This window comes from Elaeis guineensis, chromosome 2 (genome assembly GCF_000442705.2).
Source record: "Elaeis guineensis isolate ETL-2024a chromosome 2, EG11, whole genome shotgun sequence".
NCBI lineage: Eukaryota > Viridiplantae > Streptophyta > Magnoliopsida > Arecales > Arecaceae > Elaeis > Elaeis guineensis.
In genome coordinates, this window is record NC_025994.2 from 93,950,169 (window position 1) to 93,973,347 (window position 23,179).

At 38.6% G+C, this 23,179-nt stretch overlaps 2 protein-coding genes across 22 annotated transcripts; both read right to left on the reverse strand.

Moving 5' to 3' along the window:
- Positions 1 to 693: 693 nt before the first annotated feature.
- On the reverse strand, positions 694 to 8,671 carry LOC105050727 (uncharacterized). Of its 12 annotated transcripts, none has more exons than XM_073252228.1 (7): positions 7,631 to 8,670; positions 7,356 to 7,406; positions 6,952 to 7,253; positions 4,274 to 4,461; positions 3,932 to 3,998; positions 3,804 to 3,838; positions 694 to 3,565 (listed from the first exon to the last, which is right to left on the reverse strand). In XM_073252228.1, the coding sequence occupies exons 1-7, from the start codon at positions 8,343 to 8,345 to the stop codon at positions 3,556 to 3,558; spliced, it is 1,368 nt and encodes a 455-aa protein (XP_073108329.1). In that variant the 5' UTR covers positions 8,346 to 8,670; the 3' UTR covers positions 694 to 3,555. The 12 variants fall into 12 exon arrangements, 10 of the variants coding, with proteins under 10 accessions (XP_073108329.1, XP_019709902.1, XP_029123075.1 ...); XM_019854343.3 differs by having other exon boundaries at positions 6,952 to 7,193; positions 7,631 to 8,669; XM_029267242.2 differs by having other exon boundaries at positions 7,595 to 8,669.
- A 1,167-nt stretch (positions 8,672 to 9,838) lies between these two features.
- LOC140850780 (pentatricopeptide repeat-containing protein At5g39350-like) lies at positions 9,839 to 15,449 on the reverse strand. 10 transcript variants are annotated; one of them, XM_073252223.1, is made up of 5 exons: positions 12,504 to 15,449; positions 12,316 to 12,408; positions 12,110 to 12,181; positions 10,840 to 11,139; positions 10,313 to 10,744 (listed from the first exon to the last, which is right to left on the reverse strand). In XM_073252223.1, the coding sequence occupies exons 1-2, from the start codon at positions 15,282 to 15,284 to the stop codon at positions 12,403 to 12,405; spliced, it is 2,787 nt and encodes a 928-aa protein (XP_073108324.1). In that variant the 5' UTR covers positions 15,285 to 15,449; the 3' UTR covers positions 10,313 to 10,744; positions 10,840 to 11,139; positions 12,110 to 12,181; positions 12,316 to 12,402. The 10 variants fall into 10 exon arrangements, with proteins under 10 accessions (XP_073108320.1, XP_073108316.1, XP_073108318.1 ...); XM_073252219.1 differs by lacking the exons at positions 10,313 to 10,744; positions 10,840 to 11,139 and adding exons at positions 9,839 to 10,005; positions 10,124 to 10,306 and having other exon boundaries at positions 12,316 to 15,447; XM_073252215.1 differs by lacking the exon at positions 10,313 to 10,744 and adding an exon at positions 9,839 to 10,005 and having other exon boundaries at positions 12,316 to 15,447.
- Positions 15,450 to 23,179: the final 7,730 nt, after the last annotated feature.

The following is a 23,179-nucleotide window of genomic DNA, read 5'->3' on the forward strand; positions in this document are numbered from 1 at the left end:
ACACATTATACAATAGAGAGGGCAGGCAACATACTACACAATAGAGGGCAGCCCCTTCCCTATAATCCTAGCCTCTCAGATAGTCGAATGATGGCGAAGCCAAGATTCTAACAAGCTAGACCATTCGACATATATTCTCAAATATATATTTTATTGAAGAAAACAATGCATGTCCATGGCATAAGAAATCCCCAGAAAATTTTGAAATATGCATGTGGGATGTTACAGACATAAACATTAATAAAAATAGAGACAAACATGAACATGACTTGTTATTTTTTTCCCTTTCTTACGTTCTGCTTTTTGTTATCAACAATTAGAAAAGAACAGCTGAGATTCTTTCAGAAATTTGATTTCTTGCATTTTGCAGCTAATCTGGACGACAAGGAAAACAATATCAACAGATAAAACACCACCATGTGTTCCCATACTTTTACCATATTCATCTATCTGCAAAATAAAAGAGTATGCCAAATTTTACTTATTCTAAAGGCACAATTTTTAATTGATGCAAAACTAAATCTTCATTCCTATATCATATGTTTGGCACGGGAATGAAGCATAGGTGCATCCAGAATAACAGCATCCTGCTGCTGCTCGGATTGGCACCAATTGTACAGACATCCCCCCTGAAACTAATAGAACTAGCTGATGGTCTCTCCTCAATTTCCGAGGATGTATCAGCAAACAAGATTGATAATAAGGACCTATCTGAAATTTACAAAGGTTCAACATGACAGTGCCATCCACATTACAATTTACAACTAGCTCATTTCTTGTATGCCTTGCAAGTTAACTACAGTGATGCTTTGCGGCCATACAATGGAACGACAGCTTAGCAAATTTCCCACAACCGACAATATAACAATGAACTCTACTCTCAGAAGATCAAGTTGACTAGTAACAGTTTTGGTGTATGATTGTATGAGTTACATGCCCACAGCTACCTACCAAGTATTTATTTAAATTTTTATTTAAGTACTCCAAAGCCGCAAATGAGGATTCCCCTTCCTTAATGACTCTCCTGCTCGCTACCTTCATCTCCCAAATCCTTCCCCTCTTGCCTTCCTCACTATCCTCCATACGCACCTCAACCCATCTCCAACAACTCCTCCATAATCATGATCCAACCTCAGGCCCAATGCCACACCCATTTCCCTCGAGGCATCTTAAAGGCATTCAGGTGCTGCCCAGCATAGAGTTGCCACCTGAGAATAGGCACCCCTAACCACAAGCTCTCCAGGCACAAGTTACACCACAATAGGGTCATGAGTCCCCCTACCGCCTTGTCTCATCTTCATCCGAGGTGTCCAAGATGGCCAGACCAGTCCCCTGCCTTTAGTACTCTTTAAGAACCCCCCTGGAAATACCTCATCAAGTTTGGCAACGCTCGGCATCAGCAGTTGAATCTTTCATCAGGATGGAGTGCACAAATCCCACAAGAATGGGTACCCACTCCGCTCCAGCCTCAAAGCCATCTCCCTTGTCGAGAATTAAAGCAACCCAAACTTCCAAAGCACAAGAACACACTGACCCAGTTTCAAGCCATTCAATGCAGTTGTGCTGCTCCAGGCGGACCTTGTTGGACCCAAGTTCTAGCAGGGGTCCTACTGGAAGATCAGCACTGTAGGGTGATTTGGTAGACAATGGCCATCTGTCAAGGACATTTTCTTGGCTCCAACTCAGGGAAGGTCTTCACCATCATACCCTTGGCCTCCAGGCCATAGTCAACGCATATGGTGTAACCTTCATCATTCTCATCTCTTGAGACCTGTGGAATAGTTTGGGGTGTTGGCAGCAGGCGGTCTTGAACATTAACATCCCTCTCATTGTCCTCTGCTTATGACAAGAACCACCGATGGAGGATAGGGAGAAAGAGAATAAGGTTGAGAATAGCTGCATTAAGGTGAAGTAGAAGAAAGATGAGATGCCAAGCTCACCAGCCATATCAATCAATGTAGTGCAGAACAAGTCAAGGACAAGGGCGGAAGAGGTGGCAGGAAACAGAGTCCTTGATGAGAGGCTTGTGAGCCTCGATTGAGTTTGTAAAAAGTCTCGCCTTTCTGATTCTCCATGTGGGAAGGTTCTACTTGAGGAAGCTCCTCAAAGCAAACATCCAAGCCCGAGGAGATGACAGACTCAATGTAGATCGTCATGGTGGATGGTCAAGCAGGGAGTAAATGTAGATGGTCATGGAGGATGACAAAACAGGAAGTAGATGATGAATTATGAGAACAGTGATGGAGAAATGGAAGTCTTGAACATTCTACAAGCCTACAGTGGAGATCAAATGCCCCTATTCCAGGCATCAGCAAGTTAACTCCTTTTGCTATAATTCCTCAGTATGTGATACCACTTACAGGCATGCAGATAACTGGATTTAATTTATCGAGTGCCGGCAGTCATCAGAATGGGCAGGTTCAACTGGAATCATTTGTGCAAAAGACGGCCAACCAAATGATCCTTCGGGTTAACCCATCTATAAGGCTATGTTGGACGAGGACAGAAAACATTTCAATGAACTTCATAAGTGCGGGCACATCCCTGAAAACAGACTTTCTACACCGGAAGTATTCAGTAGAGATGCCCTGTAAACCGAGTCAATAGTCCAGAAACTCTCATGGAGCAATAGAAGAAATATCGTATTGACAGCATCAATAGTTTAAAGACAAGCAATATAAGACAGCAAAAAGAAAATATGGAAGCAACATCATATGCCAACCTTCCAAACGTCATGCTTTGCAAATACATAGAACTCAAGGCAGAGGCTTTGAGGTTCATGCACAGTTATTAGTCAATAGCTACCCCTCTTAGAAGCATGCCTAGATAAACCTAGTCTGTCGAGGCTATAAAAGGCAATGTAATTGATTTAAGTCTGTCTGAGACTTGATGGTTTGATTCTTGAGCAATCACATATTCTTATGTACAAATGTCACTAAATCTGGTTAAAAATTTGGAACAACTTAATGGGCAAGGATCCTTGTAAAATAACCATATTTATGTTATTGTCCATGATACTTTTTCATCTATTAGGGAATTGTTTTGTAAGAGCGATTTTCTAGGCTAAGCTCAGTTGAATAAAATAGAAACCCTGGTAAGAGACCACTAAAACAAAAAGTCTCTTTAAAGCATTATTGGTCAATAATTAGACTAATGATTCCAAAATCAATAGTGAGCCATCCAAATGAAAGATCCATGCAGTTAATTATGATCTGCACATGTACTTATGCCTAGGAATAGAATATGTGGATCAACCTCCAGTTGAAAATGTCAAGCACTCTTGATGACCCAAGAGGATGATCTTTGGACGGTGACCGTTTGGATGATCAAATTAGAATCCCTTCATAGGAAGTCAACTGTCTATAGCATGAAAATGGAAAACAAGCTATGACCCTTAAGGAAAATGTAACCAATTAGGGCGTGCGTGATGATTTGGGGGGAGAGAGAAAATCGATGTAAATAGAGTTAGAACTTACAGGATTAAAGGTGTGCATGCTGTCCTCAGCAAACAAGTGCTCAATAAAAGCTGACTCCCATTACCCTTTTTCATTCCAATTAAATACACCTGTGGTTCAAAAGTAGTAGAAACCCTATCAGGGGAAAAAGGCCAAAAAAGGGAACAATCTAACCTACAATAAATATAGAAGATATTTTGAAACATGAATCACTTACATCAAGAACAAGGCTTATGAGGGAATGGGGGAAAAATGGAAAAACGTAATTGCTTGGAAAGCAAGATAACAACAAAGAGAACACATTTATTAGCAAACTGGAATAATATATAGACAAGCACAGATTATTGCCTGATCATATTTCTCCATTTATCCTTCAAGTCAACCTATTCAATGAAACAACGAATCATTCTCGATGATTTCGCTATTAAAGAACAAAAAAATCAGGTTAAAGGCTGATAATACTAACACATTGATACCTCTGTTCTGTCTTTAAAAATTTCAGGATGGCAACTCTTAATGAATTTCCAGTTTCCTACTCCATGCCTTCAAATTTATATCGGAAACATACATTAGAAAGCATATCAGCATTGATCAAATTATTCAAATTGAAAATAATTCAAAAGATCATATAGAAATTTGCGACTGGAATTATGTGATTGGAATTATCAACAAATGTTAAGGATGAAAAACTTCAAATAGAACTTGACATGACATATTTCTGTTATTATTCTAAAAGCAAAAATACCATCCTTTCGATATTAACATCTGTTGGATACTGATCAGATGATCATCTCAGAGCCAAAAAAAAAAATCCATACCTCTCAACAGCTTTTCTCAAAGTCTCCTCTTCCAGAGAACTCCACTTCTTTTTCCTTCTACGTTTGACAAATGTTTTATTGTCTTCTAATGGTAAAGAAATTTCTCTTCTCTTTGCACTTGGGAGGTGAAGTTTATTTGATGGATCAGGTGAATTTTCAGATGGAGATTCAATGGAATCTTCATCCCACTGCGGAAGAAATAAGAAGAAAGGAAACAATATCTTTGAGTGAAAGCTGCACATAAAATAAATATTCTGCACATAATAATTTAAAATTGTATTAATGCATGGGCAAACTCCAAGTGCTCAGGATTAAGGAAGCAAAGTTTGTGCAAAATTCTACTCTAACATTCCCAAATGAAAAAAAAATAATAATAAAATATATATATATATATATATATATATATATATCAGATAACCAGTAAATTAAGAGGAAAAAAATTGATTTACTCATAAAGATGCATGTGAATGTTTCCAAACTACCAATTTTTCACTTCCAGAATTGCAATATCATATTTAGTGATAAGGCAAATGTATGCCACACTCATGTGAGACAGATTATTCATATTACAAGTGATGGTGCCAAAGACTTGCATGCCGTATAAGTGATACATGATATAGAAACAATCAAAGAAAAGAATAAGAAAATGAATATAACATAAATAAGAAAAAATGAGTCTCTGTGTTGTGTTGATTTTATAAATCACAAGCACCATCATTTTCTAAATCTCCATGGGAGCAGAAACATAAATATGCATTTTAACTGTCCTGTTACTCCAATCCTACCCAGAACGACAACTCAACTACCAAGAGCTTTTCCAAAATTTGGGTTCATGAATCCTTCCTTCTTGACCAGTTATTCAACTTGAAAGTTAATTTTGGCAACACAAGCATACTTCAAATACATTCTCACACCATCCATTTAAGTGATCTTATGTCCATCTTTTCACAACTATAATGACACAAACTCAAAAACCACTCCCACTCAAAGTCCCTTCTAGAACTCCATTGAGCATGGTTAAATCGTCCCGATCAATTTTCCAACACTTTATTTCTAGAATGGCATGATTTCTGTGCTTCCTCTCATGTTTCCATTCCCCACCATGCCCTTTGTCTAGCTTGATATATTAATATACTTGTGCACTTGGGCTTTCATTATTGTCCACATTTTGAAAGACATATTATTACAAAACGTAGAGTCATTGTTTAAAGTGCTAGGTCTCAAAGGCATTCACCAATCACATAAGAACTTGACACCAACCCATTTTATCAATCTCTCCATGTTGCCATGTCCTAATTTAATGTTCAAGCTTATCCACAGATAGCAAATTGACACAATCTTGGAACGCAGCGGCTCTACTTGATATGGATATCCATAATTTGTTCACCAATGACAGGCATAAAGCAATATGGACTTAGTATAAACCATGGTGTCAGCTAATCATGACTAAAATTCACTCATTTTTCATACAAGTATCATCATTTGACTTTGGTCTTTATACACGATCTTGCAACTCAAATGCCACTTTTAAGTACACCGTTCATTCTTTAGGCCCACAAAACTTAAGTACATTCCAATGCTTCTTAAGATACTCTTGTATATGCTTTCTCCAAGTTACCAAAGAACATATGTAGAATCTTATTCTTCTTTCTATCTTTCCACCAGTTGTCTAAGGAAAACTAGCCTTTACTGCTAGGTGAAAGCGAACAATCATTTGCAAAATTCGAGATCCACTTCTTAATCCATTTCTGTCAGATTATGAAAATAACAACTTATGAAGCCTGCTGAACTATCATGAACCAAAGTATATAGATCTCAAGCGTCTTATCTAGATAATACATGCATTCCTTGCATAAATCAAACACCACTTCTTCTTTAGACATTATACTAAATGGAAGCTTATCAGTTATCAATAAGGCAACATTATTATATTAATAAAAAAGACAAGCAATATTTTATAACTATACATTGCCACCAAAGTATGAAAGCATCATCGTTACAGGAAAAAAACTGCAATCCACAACCTACAATAGCACTGGCAGTGTTTCTAGAAGTAAATCAGATAACAATTGATAAAGTATTCCAACCACCTTGCTAGAGCAACCAGTTCATCCAGTTTGAGCTGGATTTGACCATAAAAGACTGCTGACCCCCTCTCTCCCTTTCTCTAGCACCCAAGCTGCCTCCATCCCACACACTCCATTGTTTCTCAGCCAGAGCTCACCTCCACATTGGGGAATACACATTTTCCAATTCCTTGCCTGGGCTGCAGGACCTAAAGAACCTGCTCAAAACCATCAGGTTCATAGGCTTTTTCTTTTCAAAAATCTTCAACTGGGACAAAAACCTATGCACTCCCTAGTACCAGACGCCAAACAATCCAATCAGGCTTACAAACACTAATGCTAGCAGATCGGTTTTCCACTAGCAGAGTCCTATGTTACTAAAACTTATAGAACCAGTTTATACTAAATCTAACAATATATGATACTTCCATATATATTACTTAGACATGTCAGATAACCTACTGCACACTTAAAACTAACTTAAACAAAGCCTCCTGAAAATAGTTCTATGCACATTGAGGACACCCAAACAAAAATAGGGCCATTTATGTATTATAAAATTCATTTAAAAACATAATAGGTCAGCATAATAAAAAGGTCAGATATCATCACCTCAAATGTACGGGCAGTTGGGTTCCAATCCATTAAGCTTGGCTTTGGTGCTCCAGCACAATCCCTCTTGTCCCCAACACAGGTAGTGGTACCAGGATTGCCATCTTTAGTACCCTTGTCAACAAAAGATAAAGATGCCCTCTCTCTGTTCTCTTCCACATGCTCCAAATCAGATGGATCTTGATTCATGAGATTGGGACGAGCAATTGCATCATCGTCATTGTTGGGGCCCTTGCCAGCACCTTCATTGACAGAAAACACCAGCTTTAAGTCCATTTGATTTTGGTTTTCTTCCATATTATCTAAATTGGCAGGTAAAACACCCAATTGAGACAAATTTTTCACTTTCATAACTTCAGAAGCAGAGGCAGGCAAGTGAACAAATTCGTCAGAAGAGCATCCACCTTGTTCAGGTGCATCCTTGTCCCTACCCAGCACACTATCCTCATAATTGTCTAGCAAAGATACAAAAACTACTATTTATTTAACAAAAAGATCCTCACAATTCAGTAAAATTAAGCAAGCGTGTTCAGTATGGAAAATAGCAAACACGATATGTTCCCAAAAGTTCTAGAAAGTTAGCAATGATCTAATTTTTCAAACTAATTCGACAAAATACTTATGGGCAACACAGAAAACTAACCAAATCCCAGCAATCCAGATGATTTTGCTGTATTACCATCAGGTAGACCTTCGTATCGCCCACGTTCCCCCTGAGAGGCCAATAAATTTCGCAACATTTCATACAGTTCCACCACAGAGCCGTCCCTCCCAGTTCCTGAACTCATCCACTCCTCGCAGACCGCTTTCGCCAAGTGCTCAAGATAAGGAGGCCCCATCTCCTTCTCGGCCTCTTCCAAATAAACCCTAACAGCGTCCAAAGCCGCCTTCTTTGTGTCCCTCCCCGTGAGACCGACCCTCACGACGGGATTCACGATGGCCTCCTCCATCTCCCTCCTGGCCTCCCTCAGCGCCGGCGAGAACAGGCCGGCGGCCTCCGACCGCTCGAGATCAGCGACCCGGCAGTTCCAGATCCGGTTAACCGCGTCGAAGAAGTCCTCGCCGTGGTCATCGTCAGAGCGCTCGCGGAGGAAGCGGGTGGTGCACTCGACGGCGACGGCAGCGTAGGCGGCGGCGAGGGAATTGGATGGGGCGCCGGCGCCGGCGTAGCGTTCGAGCTCCTCGATGAGCTCGAGGGAGAGAAGGGTGCGGGCGGAGAGGGAGGGGCGGGAGAGATCAGAGGAGAGGCGACGGAGGAGGAGGATTTTTTTGAGGCGAGGGGAAAGGGGGGAGGGGAGGGGCAGGGCGAAGAGGAGCTCGTTGGCCATCCAATCCTCGGCGGGCTGGCGGAGGACGAACTCGAGGATCCACGAGGTTATGCGCGGGTCCAGCATCGAATACGGCTTAGCAGGTGAAGCTGGGTGGTTTGAGAGGCGAGGGAGGGCGGAATGGAGCGGTTCGGGCTTTAATCGAAAAGAGAGGGCTGGCTTCTCTTTGAAGCCAGAAGGCTACGCTTAACTAAATGAAACAAAACGTAGTAAGGGACTACTCGTTAATTTTCAATTTCAGTCGGTTCACTTTTCCTCACACTCATAGAGGCTGAAGGATATGATAAAAGTTATTTACAGATCCTTGCACGTATTATTATTTCTAGCTCCGTGCATCTAGAATGATTATGTTGCAGTTAATAACTTGAGGTTGGATTTGATGCATCGTGAGATAATTTTAAAAAATAATTAAAATTATCAATAAAATAAATTATTATTATTAAATTATTAATAATATTAATTATTATATTTGATATATATATTATTAATTATAATAAAATTATTGAAAATCATGATTAATATATTTAATATGACAATCAAATTATTGATAATATAAAATCAAATTTACAGAATATCTCTAAATCAAATCTATTAATAAAAATTCATATATTATAACTTATACTCATCATCATCCAAATAAAAAAATTAAATTGAGTAAAATATTTATTCAAGTATTCAAAAATCTAGCAAAACATTCTAACAAAAATATTGAGCAAAAATATTTATTAAATTACATATTAAAATATGGAGATAAATAAAAAATAAATTTATTATAAAAAAAAGGGCTAGAGTTTGTGATGCAAGAGATTGAGAGGAGAAGAGGAACAGTTTCACGAGAAGAAAAAGAAGAATTTTGTTTGATTTTTTTTTATAAGGATAATTTCGTCCAAAAATTATATTGCAAAATTACCACAGAAGTGATAATCTGGATAGCCACCCTTCGTCAAGATAATCTAAATTACCTCATGGGAGGCAATCCAAATTACTAAGACAATCCAAATTACCATCCCAAAAATATATCCAACATAGTAATCTGATAGCTTCAGTTTAAATTGTCGATAATCTAGATAGATTGCCCGCTACCAAACGTAATCCAAAAAATAGAGGGAGGAGACATCTATCTTGCATAAGAAACTGAAAAAGTCGTACACTCAACATGTCAATCCAGTGAATAATGTTCATTTTTTTTTGTAAAATAGAAAAAAAATGATTATTTAATTAAGTACAACATAAATAGAAAAAATCAGCAGCATCTAAAATTAACAAACGATGAAGATCGGACGATAAGATTCGCTGGTTAATTTCTAATACATACTAGGCCATCATTTTAGTTGATAGGATACACTGGTACCTACAGTGAATGATTGAATTAAACTCTCCAACACTGGTTTAGACTGTTTTGGATCCTCTCCCCTCCCGACTTGGACCGAGTCATCTCATCAATTATGGATGGTCGTGATTGAAACATAGACCATCCTTAGTTCAAGCTGGGACAGAGGAAGATTCCAGTGTGTTGAGAGACTACAGAGGAATTTTGAGCTATCGTTCAAGGTTCTAACCTCAAATGGCTGCATATAGCTGAGAGGGGTGGCATTCATAACTTCATAGTATACATGGATAAAGAGATTCCAGAACCGTAGCTTTTTCCCCTTTCCCTTTTCTTGGGAAAAGCGGTGATTTACCATTTTGAGCAAATCTAACACACCATAGCAAGCCAATATATTTCCTGTCGACCATCACAAGGTTATAAAAGCCTCATCTTACTAGAACATGAAATTGAGGAATAAGATTTATTATCCATAAAAGATAACATAAACAGAGAAAGTATCAAGCAGAATTTTTACTATCTTATCGTAGCCATTGCTTGCTGAAGAAAGAAGTGACATTTCTTGAAATTTTAGAGCTTTGATCCTTCTTTGAATAGTTAAAGTTCCAAGAATTTGTCCGGATAGTGTTTCAGAATCTCAAGTGAGACAAAAGGATAGTATTTATGATCTACAAAGTGGAGGCTGTAAAATTATAAATTCCTAGAATGGGAAAAGTGATCAGAAGTTAGTCGCAAGCGTAAGTACTATATGAGTGTTATGATGCCTAAAGCCAAAAATGTATTTGATGGACAGAATGTATAATTGTACATATAAAGAGTACATTTCAGAATGTTGTTATAGGTGCAACCTCTAAATTATATATGCGCAATGTGGTCATATCTGGTCAGATTGTTTTTAGTTGCATATAAATAGACAAATAAGAGAAATTATGCAAGCAACCAAGACAGTTATTGTCCAAGCATTGAATTACTAGCGACTAATTATGCTTTACATCTGGCATTGGGCACATTCTCCTGCCATTTTCAAGAAACATTATAATAGTTTATGGAGGGTCCTAACTTGGCCAGTATGAGCATAGTAGCTTGCTTCATGTTAAACACACGACTTCATTGCTTCCAATGTAAGGAACAAGACTAGCTAGAGTAAAGTCGGAAAAAAAAGAAATGCAGTCAGTAACCTCGCATCATGGTTAGAACGTTCTGTGATGAAATATGAGTGGACCAATACCATACCCTGCGGGATGCAAAAGAGGAATTCGGTCTGGTTGCTTCTAGCTCCGCATCTCCCAGAAGCAATATGATAAGATACGGGCCAATGCCAGTCAATTCACATCAATGCATGCCACAAAATATTAGAGTTCTTGTCTCACACTGGTGATTGTGCTGCATGATATGTGGCATATGACCTGGTATGCTGCATAGTGGCATTTCAATTTGATAGTGCCACAAGTTGGCATGTAATGTGCTTGGAACTTACCTATAAAATAACACCATCTCTCCTTGTAGTCATGCAGCGATTTTCAGTGTACGATGCTTCAAAAAGTGAGAAATTTCATATATAGTTTAAGTAGCAACTAGTGAAAGAAAAATCATATTGCTTCAAAGTTTAGGAACTAAGGGGACATTAGGTAGCATTAGTGAATGCAACAATGCAAAGGTGGCAAGCAAACATGGCACATGATAGATTCAAAAAGGCAAACATGGTTGCATGGGGAACTGCAATAGCATGACTTTTTTTTTTTTATGGCATGTTGGAGAAGACCATATAAAGATTTACTCTAATGAAGCTCAACAATATGGCGACTAAACTTGCTCCAAATGCTTGAGGTCTGAAGTTATGATACAATGTAGCGCTGGTGGAAATGGTTATCCCATAAATGAGAGCAAATTATACCATGACAAGAAGTTTACATTGTATCTATGTGTCCTTACAGTAAGATGCTAGGATCCTAACTCTATGGTAAGTAAAGACCACTATTAATATTTTAGTTGGCCATATCCGTATATGAAGTAGAAAGCATTGATGTTTGGCCCATCAAGCAACTCACATACACCGGTAAGTTAGCAAATCTGATTTTATATTATGGAAAAAGTAAAGGTATTAAGTCATGATATATGTAAGGACTAAGCAGTATGTTGTGGTGCAAATAATCGCTTCAATGAATCTGATAGGCTTGTCCATATAACATCAACAGATAATTATGTTGTAACAATATAGTTACTAAACAAATTGCATGCATAACATAATAAAGATGCATCAAAACATATAAATGTTGCATAATGCAAATACCTACATATACTAATCTCAATGTTCTCCAAATTAAGGTTGCAAGCATTTGTCAAACATAATTGTTTATATTACATAATGGTTTGCAGTTTATGGAAAATGCACCATTAACGATGAATTAATTTGCCAGCCAGTTTTAATGTTTTCCTTCAAGAGTGGCTACTACTAGTCTGAAACCTGCAGTACTTAGTCACAAAATTAAGATTTAATACTTACTCTGGTTTTAGAGGCAATCACCATCCACTTCATTTCCAATACAGAAATGAGCATCAACAAGTCTCAATGAAACTGTAGAATTTTGAAGAAGTCATCATAAGGATGCAGGGGCATAAAATCAAGTAATTTGTAGTTGATATAACTCAGATATACATGCCTGTACAAATCAATGAAGCATCCTTATAAGTGAAGATAACTTTGCTTACATTTTCATCAGTCGCAGGAAGCCCCTGACGATGCTTCAAATCTGTACTTTGCTGAGTCCATTTTCCAGAAAATTCCTCCCATTACTTCTATATCTGCATTAGAAAATGCAAGTATTTGCTTAATCTTGATCCAATCTGCAAAGCAACCTCTCCTATTCTTCTCTTGCAAGTCATGAAATACTCTCAACCTTGCTCCAGCCCAGCACTTTCTTGAGTCCCATAATATCAACTTTTCTTCTGATTTCAGATGCGGCAGTCCATCTTCCAGCCTCCATACACATGTTTGACCATAGTACATTGTACCCACAATGCAAAGGATCCAACTCAAACAGTTTTTGAGCTGCTGCTAGCCCTACTTTCAAATTTCCTTGAATCCGGCAAGCCCCCAGTAAGGCACCCCAAGCATCTGTCCCTGGATTTATCGGCATTTGCTCCAAAGCTTCAGATGCCTCCTTAATTAGTCTGCCACGGCTAAGAAGGTCAATATAAGCTGCATAATGCTCTCTTTGTGGCAAGAATGAGTAAGCATGAGTCATCAGATCAAAATAGTTTTGGCCCTTCTCCACATCTCCAGCATGGCTACAGGCTGATATAAGTATGAGAAAGGTAACCATATTAGGATTTAGCCCCGACTGCTGCATTTGGGAAAAGAGTTTGCCAACTTCCACTGCATGTCCATGTGTGCCATAGCCATGAATCATGGAATTCCAAGTTACTTCTGTCTTAGAGTTCATGTTATCAAATATCAATCTAGCCATGCTTAAGTCACCACATTTTGCATATACATCTAGCAGCGAAGTCCCAACAAATAGATCAGATTCATACCCAGCTTTAATTATGATTGCATGAAGCCACATAATGCAATTCAATGAACCAAGACTTGCAGAGACCCGAAGGACACAGAGCAGTGTGATCGAGTCTGGTGCCACATTGTTTAGCTTCATCGCATGAAAAACCAATATAGCCTCATCCACTAGGCCATGACAAGAATACTCCACAATCATTGTATTCCAGGTAGCAGTTCCAACTTTGCTAGCTCTATTAAACACTGTGCTTGCCTTGTCAAAATCACCTAATCTTGCATGCATAGATATGAGGGAATTAGCAATGAACTCATCACTACTGAGACCAGTTTCGATTGCAAATTTGTGAATGTAGTTACTTTCATTCTCATACCTTCTCTGAGCAACGGCTTCTATAACTCCCACAAGAGTTGTTGCATCTAGTATGGGACCATCATGCTGCTGCATAAGATGGAAAAGCTGCAACGATGCCCTAGGAAAGCCATTCTCATGACAAACATGTATCATCGTGTTCCATGTCACTATATTCCGACATGGCATTCTTGAAAACAACCAGCAAGTGGCATTTAAAAGTCCACACTTAGCATACATTTCTATTAATGACGTCGCAACGAAAACATCAGACTCAAACTTATTCCTGATTGCATAGCCATGAATAGCTTTACCCAATCTCAAATTTAATTGTTGAGTACAAACAGACAGGGTATTCACAAGGGTGACAGCATCTAACATGCATGCCTTGTTTAGCATACAGCCAACGAGTTCTAGTGCTTCAGAGAAACAACCATGATGGGCATATAGTGAAAGCATGGTGTTCCAGCAAACAGTGGCGTCACTCCTTTCGGATACCACACAATCTAAGATTCTGTGAGCAAATTCAAGTTCAGAGCAGTCACCATAAGCAGCAATAAGGGAACTAGAGACAAAAGTATCAGAATCAAATCCCATAACTATAATGAGGCAATGGAGACCCATAACATGTTTTATACACCCTCTCAATAGCCTGATAGCTCGTAAAGCACTCACAAACAGTTGAGAATTTGTTTCAAGCTCGATAAAACGCATGCAACGAATCAAGGCCGGAACTTTCTCAGGGCACTTGATCTGAACATAACCATTCACTAGAATATTCCAAGAGACCACATTTCTCTCTAGCATCATATCAAACAAAGACTGCCCTGACTCCACCTTTCCACACTTGCAGTACATGAGAAGCAGAGTATTCTCAGCATAAACATCCATGGTGATTCCCAGCTTAACTAAAAGTGCATGGATCAACTGCCCATCATGGATAGCATCTTCTCCTATCTGAGCACATGCCTGCAGTGCTGTCTCGAGGGTGATGAGGTCCGGACACAGCCCTTGCTCCCTCAGTTGATGAAACATTTCCAGAGCTATCCATCCATTTCCACTTTGCATGTACCCCGATATCATTGCATTCCACGACACATTATCTCTTCGTGGCATTCTATCAAAAAGCCTCTTGGAAATATGAAACTCAGCAGCCTTGTTATAGTAAACAATAAAAGAATTCCCCAAGAAACTGTCAACAAGCTCATGCTGCCGAACAGCATAAGCATGGATGGACCTCCCAAGCCTCTCATCTCTGAACCCGCAGCACACCTGAAGCAAAATGGAGAGCGTCAGTGAATTGGGCTTCGTGCCACAACAACCCATCCAGGAAAACAAAGACAGCGCCGCATCCGCATACCCATTACGAGCATAACCGGATAGCATAGCATTCCAGGCACCAACATCCCTTTCAGGAATTTGATCGAACAACTTGCGAGCGCCTTCCACATCCCCGCATTTACAGAGCGTATCAACTAAGGCCGTCACGACCAAGATGTCATCTTGGAAGCCGGATTTGAGGATGTGGCCGTGGAGAGAGAGCCCGAGAGGATGGGAGGGGAGAGCGGCCGATGCCTTGAGGAGGAGCAGGTACGTGGGTCTGTCAGGCTTCAGGGCTTGTTCTCTGGAAATCTGGACGAAGAGAGAGAGGAGACTCGCGTAATCTCCAGCCTGGGAGCAGGCTCTCAATCGGGAGTAGAAGGATAACGGGATATGAGAGCATGGGATTGAAGAGAAGAAGAAAGCAAGAGTGGGCCACAGGCGAAGATGGATAGGTAGGCACCTGGAGAGAGGTCCGGAGAAGGTGGTGTTCATTCCCAGCTTTCAAACGATTGGTTGCCGAAGCTAGGGAGCGTATCATTGCTCGAGGGCGGGTACGGAGCGTTTGATATGGAGTGATGCGTCCAAGATCAACGATTGTGTAGATGAAGATGATAACATCACGATATTTGATTATATCATAATAGTATAGATGAAAGTGATAAAAATTTAAAATCATCTGATCTATTCGTTCATTGAAAATAAAAAAAAAAATTATACAAAAATCTAATTTTAAAAAAAAAGGAGGAAAAAAAAAATCTCCATTCATTAGAAAAGAAAAAAATATCCGAATAATCACGGAGAGACTGGAGAGAGAGATTAATATCTCACTTCCGCTTCTTCGACTTCATCATCCACTGAGGACTTCTCCAAATCCAGACAGATCGGTATTTAAGCTCTTGCTCGATCGCAATTTATAATTCTAGAAAGTGTCTTCAGATCGTTATACGTCCGTCATTTGAAATCAATAACTTGGTGAGGTCTACCAGATTCTTCCCGAGATCCAACCCAGAAGGTGCCGACCACCGTGATATAAAGGCCTTCCCCTTGCGTGATGCCATCCGGCTTCTTCTCCTTTTCCCTACGGTCCCATATGTTAAACGGAGGTTCCATCACGTGGATGCCTCCATTTTATAATATATATATATATATATATATAATTAGACTATTGCTAGTATAACTACTCAAGGGCATATTTATCTTTAAAAATTGGACTCCCGTAAATAAAAACAACTCTAATTTTAGCCATTTCAATGGTAGGAAAGAAATGGGATGATCCAATTCTTGAAATTCGATTCCTACTCTTCCATAGTATTAAAATTCTATTCTGATTTCAATTATGATTTCAATCATAAATCAAATATGGTGGATATGGTCATTTCAATTTTTATTTTAATTTATTTTGATTTTGATCACGAGCTAAACGTGTCCTAATATTTTATAATTACTAGAAATGAAAATATGGTGGGCTAGTGGTAAATGGGCTTTGTCTGATGATTTTGGTGGGCTAGGTTGTGTTGACTCACCTATTCTTACTTTTAAATTTATAATATTTTTTATTATAATTTTTATAAATAAAGATTTTTAAAAATATGGTGTTTTGTCGTAGGTGTATCTACATTGGAGACTTAACCTCAAGGTGGGTAGCTGATTTGAGAATTTAATTGTTCAATAATAATTTTACCAAAGCATCGATATAATACAACTTGAAAATTCTCAAATCAGCTTACCATTATGTGTATAAGAGTAATTCTAGTAATCCTACATAATTACCAATATGTGTATAAGAGTGATTCTAGTATCATATGAGGGGCGAATTAACACAACTTGAAAATGTGTGGCTAATCATGATGATTCAACTGATGGTGGAGTTGCTAAAGTTTAAGAACCTAACAAACTATTGTGTGCACATTAGTGAGCACCTCAACTCTATCATCAAAGTGATTTACCAAAAACATTATTTATTGAATTAATTAAGCTCATGAAATTTTGAAGCCAAATCAAACTAATATATGTACACATTTTGCGTTGGAGACAAAATCAAATTGTACCCAAGTCACCAATTACAGCTTGTATTGTTATTTAACTCATTTATTATTGCTTAACTCCAATCTTGTCCATCTACAACTCATGTATGGACTTAATTTTCACCTTATATAACATATAGCTTGTTGTCATTGAGGATTGATCTGACTCAAACCGTCAAATTGGAGAGCTGAATGGTATGGTCAAGGGATCTAAGTACCTGATCGAAGATCTCAAAACAAGTGATGATCGGATCTTTGCTCTAATGCTCGGATCGGTCCTGAAATACCGTAAATAAAAAAAGTCTATTTTTCATAGTTTTCTAACAAGAGATCATGCCTAAGTTATATCATCTCAAGATAATAGGGGAGATTCTAAGTGGAAGGCAAAGAAGAGAGAGAGTGTCACGCTTCGAACTCAGCATCCGTGTCGGGCACATAACGACTGTATGAACCCTAAAGCAAAGTCCTAGACAGTATGCAAGGCCCTAAAATCTATTACAATCTCAATATCCATAAATAAGATTGATCCCAATTCAAAACAATCAGCAAACTTTGTACCATTATAAATTTAATTATTATTCAATCATCTCACCGGCTATCTATTTACCTTTTTCATCTGCGAGTTTAGACCATGGCCAATATGAGCATCCTTTAACTCTAAAAAGAAAAAGAAAAGAGATTGTGAGCTTTATAGTATATTAAGACTTTCCCATACTCACATCAACATGAATATGAAATATCTTTTAATGAATATATATATAACTGATAGAAAAATAATAAGATTTATACATCATCAATTTGATAGTTGAATAATATCATCATGTATAATTTTATATTATATATCCCAATTCAACAATTCAATGGGATTACTTATCATTTACTGATTAATATAGTTCTAATCCAAACAATATTATTCATCCAACACTGGACTAGATCCACTCATGTTTCAGCCCATAGCAAGCAAATACACACTATGTTTCTGTCCATGCCGCAACCACATCTCAGCCCACGGATGTACCAAGCAAATACATACCATGTTTCTGTCCATGACCGCAACCACATCTTAGCCCATGGACGACATCACAATGCCATGTTTCACACATGTCAGGTAGTCTGAATATCCTTCAATTAGATATGGTTCATCATCTTGATTTGATTTCAGCATTAAACTAGTCACAACCATACTCTAGCTCGTAACAAGCCAAAATATCTTAATCCACAGCTGATACGCCATATTTCAGTACACATGACTAATTAGTCTATATGCTTTCCTTTTGCATACATGCTTTTATACAAATTAATGTTTGTTTTTTTGATATTAGATTAATCACAATTATGCTCTAGTCCGTGGTAGGCTAAACACAATGCTGTACCTCAGTCCGAGGCTGACCCAGTACATACACCATATTTCTTACACGATCAATCAGTCTAAACACCGCCCATGCCCCATCAATGTTATTAAAGTCATCATCTGATTTTCGACATCAGATTACTTACAACCATGCTTCAGTCTATGGTAGGCTAAAAATAATGTCGCACCTCAATTTGAGACAGATCCAATATATACACCATGTTTGTTGCATAATCGACTAACCTAGATGCCATCAAAATCCCATCAATTATGTTAAATCATATTTTTCTTACTCAGCAATCATTAAGCATTAATTAATCATAATTTAAGCAATATCATTTCAATAGTATATAATTGGCATATCGATAGATATAGAATATACATCAATTATATAGATTTAATATTTTATAAATATATAGATGATCATGTTGAAGAATCTTTACCTCTACTAGTGATTGACTTAAACATAAAAATTGATAAACCTCTCGATCTATAAACTCAAAATCAAGATGTTTCACTCGACACCTTCTTATGCAAACAGTTGCATCTTTGTATAATCACAGTGAAACATAAATGCTGTAGATGATTAGAGACGGAGAAAGATTACGGCAAATGACCCTGACACTGTGGTTAAAGACTCCTTATAGGGTTAATCGATCAATTCAAGTGTACTTAGATATCTAAACTCTTTACTGGTCTATAAGATTTTTAGAGAAAAAAATCAATGAAGAGAGAGAAAATTATAGAAAGATAAATTAAAGAGAGAACTCTTAGAGAGAAAAAGTAGAGAGAAGGTAGAGAGAGGAGAGAGGAAAGAGAGAGAGAAAATTCTTTCTTTTTTCTTTTCCTTTCTTGTTCTTTTTCTCCTTTTTCTTTCTTCTCTTTTTCTTCCCTTTCTCTTTCTCTCATTTTCTTCTTTCTTCTTCATAGAAATAGTGGAAGGCAAGTAGGCCTGTGACGTCCCTTTGGCAGTGACCCTTGATAGCAATGGAACCTGATGGCTTCGACCCTCGATGATTAAGGCCATTCAGTGATAGTAGCTGATCCAACAGAAGAAAAAAGAAGGAACAAAAATAGGAGAGGTCTAGTCTCCTATGAAATCTGGTGGTCAGCAACTAAATCTACCATTAATGACTTCATGGAGTTCGAAAAAGAGAAGAGAAAGGAGAATAGGAGTTTATTCCTTCAATTCCAGTGGTCGATTGATGGTGGCTCACTGAAAAAACTCTATGGAAAGAACCCCCTAATCCTCAAAATTTCATCGATGATTGGCTGGGGATTTGGGGGAGGCGACCGAGGAATTTATAAGCATGGATCCTAAGGTCCTTGCTAGAGTATGATCAGCCCTAAGATCCCTCTTTTGATCAAACTCAGAATAGAAGAGGGACTCCATCAAGAGTCCTCTTTTGCCTTATATGCTGAGCAATTAGGTTGAAATATATTTTTTTCTATTGATCCTATAATTGATTTTGATGATCACCAAACTTTGAGTAATTATGATTCTAATTATATATTTCAAGATTGAATATAGAATTTTTAGATCTCAAAATAAAGAATTTATCTATAAGATAATTCTCTCAAGTTGTCAAGTCAAAGTACTTCAAAGAATAGTTTTTTTTTATATTTGACCAAAAAGAGTCAATTTTTGATGAAGAAGAGTCGACTCTAGTATATTGGAAGAAAACTGGTATGGATTCGAGCCGACTCGAGGAACATCCGAGCTGACTCTATTCGTAGGCAGAAAGTTGAATTATGTATGCTTGAGACCAAGCCGATTCTTGAAAAAATTGAGTTGACTCATGGACCTGGCAAACTGACTCGTGACATGGAAACAATATAATGGCTAGCTTTTCTATATTTTTTCAATGATTGATTATTGTTTCTAACAGCTACTTTAGCCCTTCCAACAAACAAAACTCTCTCTAGCCAACTCCAAGACTATAAAAGACTAGAAAATCAATTAAAAAGGTAGTCAAGTGGATTAAAAAAAAAATCATCAAAGCAAGTGAGGATTATTGAATATCATTGAAAGGAAGAAAAAAGAAGGATTTGTGCATTGATTTCAAAGAGATTTCAAAGAGTGATCATCTTCTACTTCTTCTACATTCTCTCAAGCTTTAAAGAAGAGAAGACAAAGAATAAAGAGCAAGCATTCGGCCTCTTCTTCACGCATCAAAGAGTTTATTTCTAATTTTATTTTTGTGCTAAAAATTCATACTTGTATTTTATTTTTTTATAAATTTCTTTGGGGGAAAGAAACTTAAGAATAAGTTTATTCAAGCTCAAAATTGGATAAGTATAGATTTTAGTTGGTGAGCCCATAAAATCAATTGGGTTGATTGTGAATCCAAAAAATAATCGATGTATAGGTTATGGTTGGTGATCCCAAAAAACTAACTGGATTTGATTGTACTTTTGGCTAAAACAATCACACTATAGTCGGATGATTATAGTGAAATTTTCAAAAAGCTCTTAGGAAGTGGATATAGGTGCGAGGTTGCACCAAACTACTATAAATTTTTTTATTTTTGTGGTGTGATTGCTTTGTTTACTTTCTTACTTTACATTCTTGCATTGTATCATTGCTTTTAATTCTGCTATGACATATAACATATACTTCACAATCACTCAAGATTGCTCAAATTGAAGTACATCATTGTTTATATTTTAATTTGATTAAAATTTTTAAAAGAATCCAATTTATCTTTCTCTTAGATTATTATCTTTTTGAACAATAATTAGTAGCAGAGCAGGTGCTCTGTTTATTTATTGTTGATCTAGCAGTCTAGAGCAAAAGATCATAGCAACCTTGATTGGTTCCTCATCGAATGATAATCAACCTTGAGACCATCACTATTCAATGGCACCAATTATATATATTGAAAAGCTAGGATAAGAACTTTTATACAAGCTCTATATTATGATATGTGGGGAGTCATAACTAAAAGACCACACACCCACCATTAAAGTAAATGGAGTGTCTCATCCCAAACTGAAAAAAATTAGAATGAGAGTGATAAAAAGATATCTCAATTAAATACAAAAGCCATCAATATACTTTATTATTCCTTAGATATATATGAATTTAATAGAATATCAACTTATACAATAGCTAAATAGATTTATGATAGATTAAAAGTAATTCATGAGGAAATAAGCCAAGTTAAAGAATATAAAATTAATTTACTTATTCATAAATATAAAATATTTAAAATAAAATCATATGAGTCTATTTCTAATATGTTCTCAAAATTTATTGATATAATCAATATTTTAAGTGATCTTGACAAAATAAATACTAACCACTCCTACCAACAAAAAAAATATATATATACTAACCATGAAATTATTTGTTAGATTTTAAGAAGTTTGCTAAAGGAATGGAAAGACTTCACTAAGCTATTAATGGAGGAGTTAATTGGTTGACTCATGACTCATGAGTTGAATATGACTTAAAAGGTGGAAGAAGAAGAGACAAAGAAAAAGAGAACCATCGCCTTCATGTTAATGGCTGTTGGGTGGATGTCTGGCTAGGACACCACCTCCCAAGATCCTTTCAGTACCACGCGATGCAGCAGAAAGAAAGAAGAAACAAAACAAAAAGAAAACAATCAAAATACGTGGATCAGCCACAAAAGAGCTCGCCTCCACGGGGCATGCAAACTTCACTGTGAAAAAGAAATTTTAGAAGAGGAGACCTCACCCTCAACCCTTGTACACCCAATTCTCTCTCATCTGAAGTTTCCCTCACAAAAGCTCTCTCTCTCTCTTGGAGACCCCCCTGAACCCCTGAAGAGCCTGGCGACCGCTGTCCAGGAGCCTCCTGCTCCTTCTCTCACAGCAGCCTCACGCCTCTCTCTCTCCTCTGGTTCGTACGGCCTTCGTACGGTGAGAAACCCGAGCACCTCGCCTTCTCTGTTCGTCTCAGGCCTTTTTAAAGGCTTAAACGTAGGTTTAAACTTGATTAGAGAGGGATTAGGAGTCCTAAACAAAGCCAAAAAACCCCCCGGACTGTCGGATCAAGACCGGGAGCCCGTTGGGCCCTTAGATCGCGCTCCGGTCCATGGAATAGTTTCGTGGACCGCGAGAAACGCATAGGAAACGCCCACGCGGTCCACAGGCCACGCCGTGGACCACCCGGTCCACGGTGGACCGGGGCAAAGGGCCGCGGGCCTGGGTCGCGCGTCCCGCGCGGGCCCGGGTCGCGCGTCCCGTGCGTCCCGCGCCGCCGCCTGCGACCGATCGTCGGCGGTCCTCCGCCACCTCGATTCTCGTGCCGACTTCAAAAGCTCGTATCTCCTCCATCCGAGCTCCATTTCGGGTGATCTTGGTCTCGTTGGACTTCATTTTTTGTCGCGAACCTCGCTGTGGACTCAATGTGGGCTGAAACTTGAGGCATCAAATCCTAACAATCTTCACCTCGACTCGATATTCGGCCTCCTCCAAACTCCGAGAGCTTCTGGATCTCCTCGCCCCCATGCCCTGGGGCAATCGCCTGCTGATCATGGATGGGCAAACATGGGAGTCGAGCCAGACTGCTCGATCCCATCTCCGTCGTATGCTGTGCTCCTCTTGACCTGAGACCTGCTCGCAGCATCATCCTGCGGCAATAGGAATCTTACCTTGCGACGTCGCCTCTCGTCCTCCTGAGTCTCCTGTCTCGTGCCCGATCCACCTCCTGTTGCTCCACCTCGCTCTGGGCTCCACCTGGCTCCCGAAGCTCCACCTCGCACTGGGCTCCCTGCTAGGTAATAATGTCTTCTGTTCCCCTTCTTCCCCTCCAGCACAATCCTATTGCCGCGTAGCACCCTCAGGATTCCTCCACCAGCTACCATCCTGTAGCCTCTCGAATCCAGTCTGCTAAGTGAGATAAGATTCCGCCTGAAATCGGATATGTATCGGACCTCCCCCAATCTCCTCACTGCACCGTCATGTGTCCTCCAGCTGACCGTCCCAATGCCTCTAATCGCACAGCTCGATCCATCCGGCAGATATACAGTGCCCTCACTGTT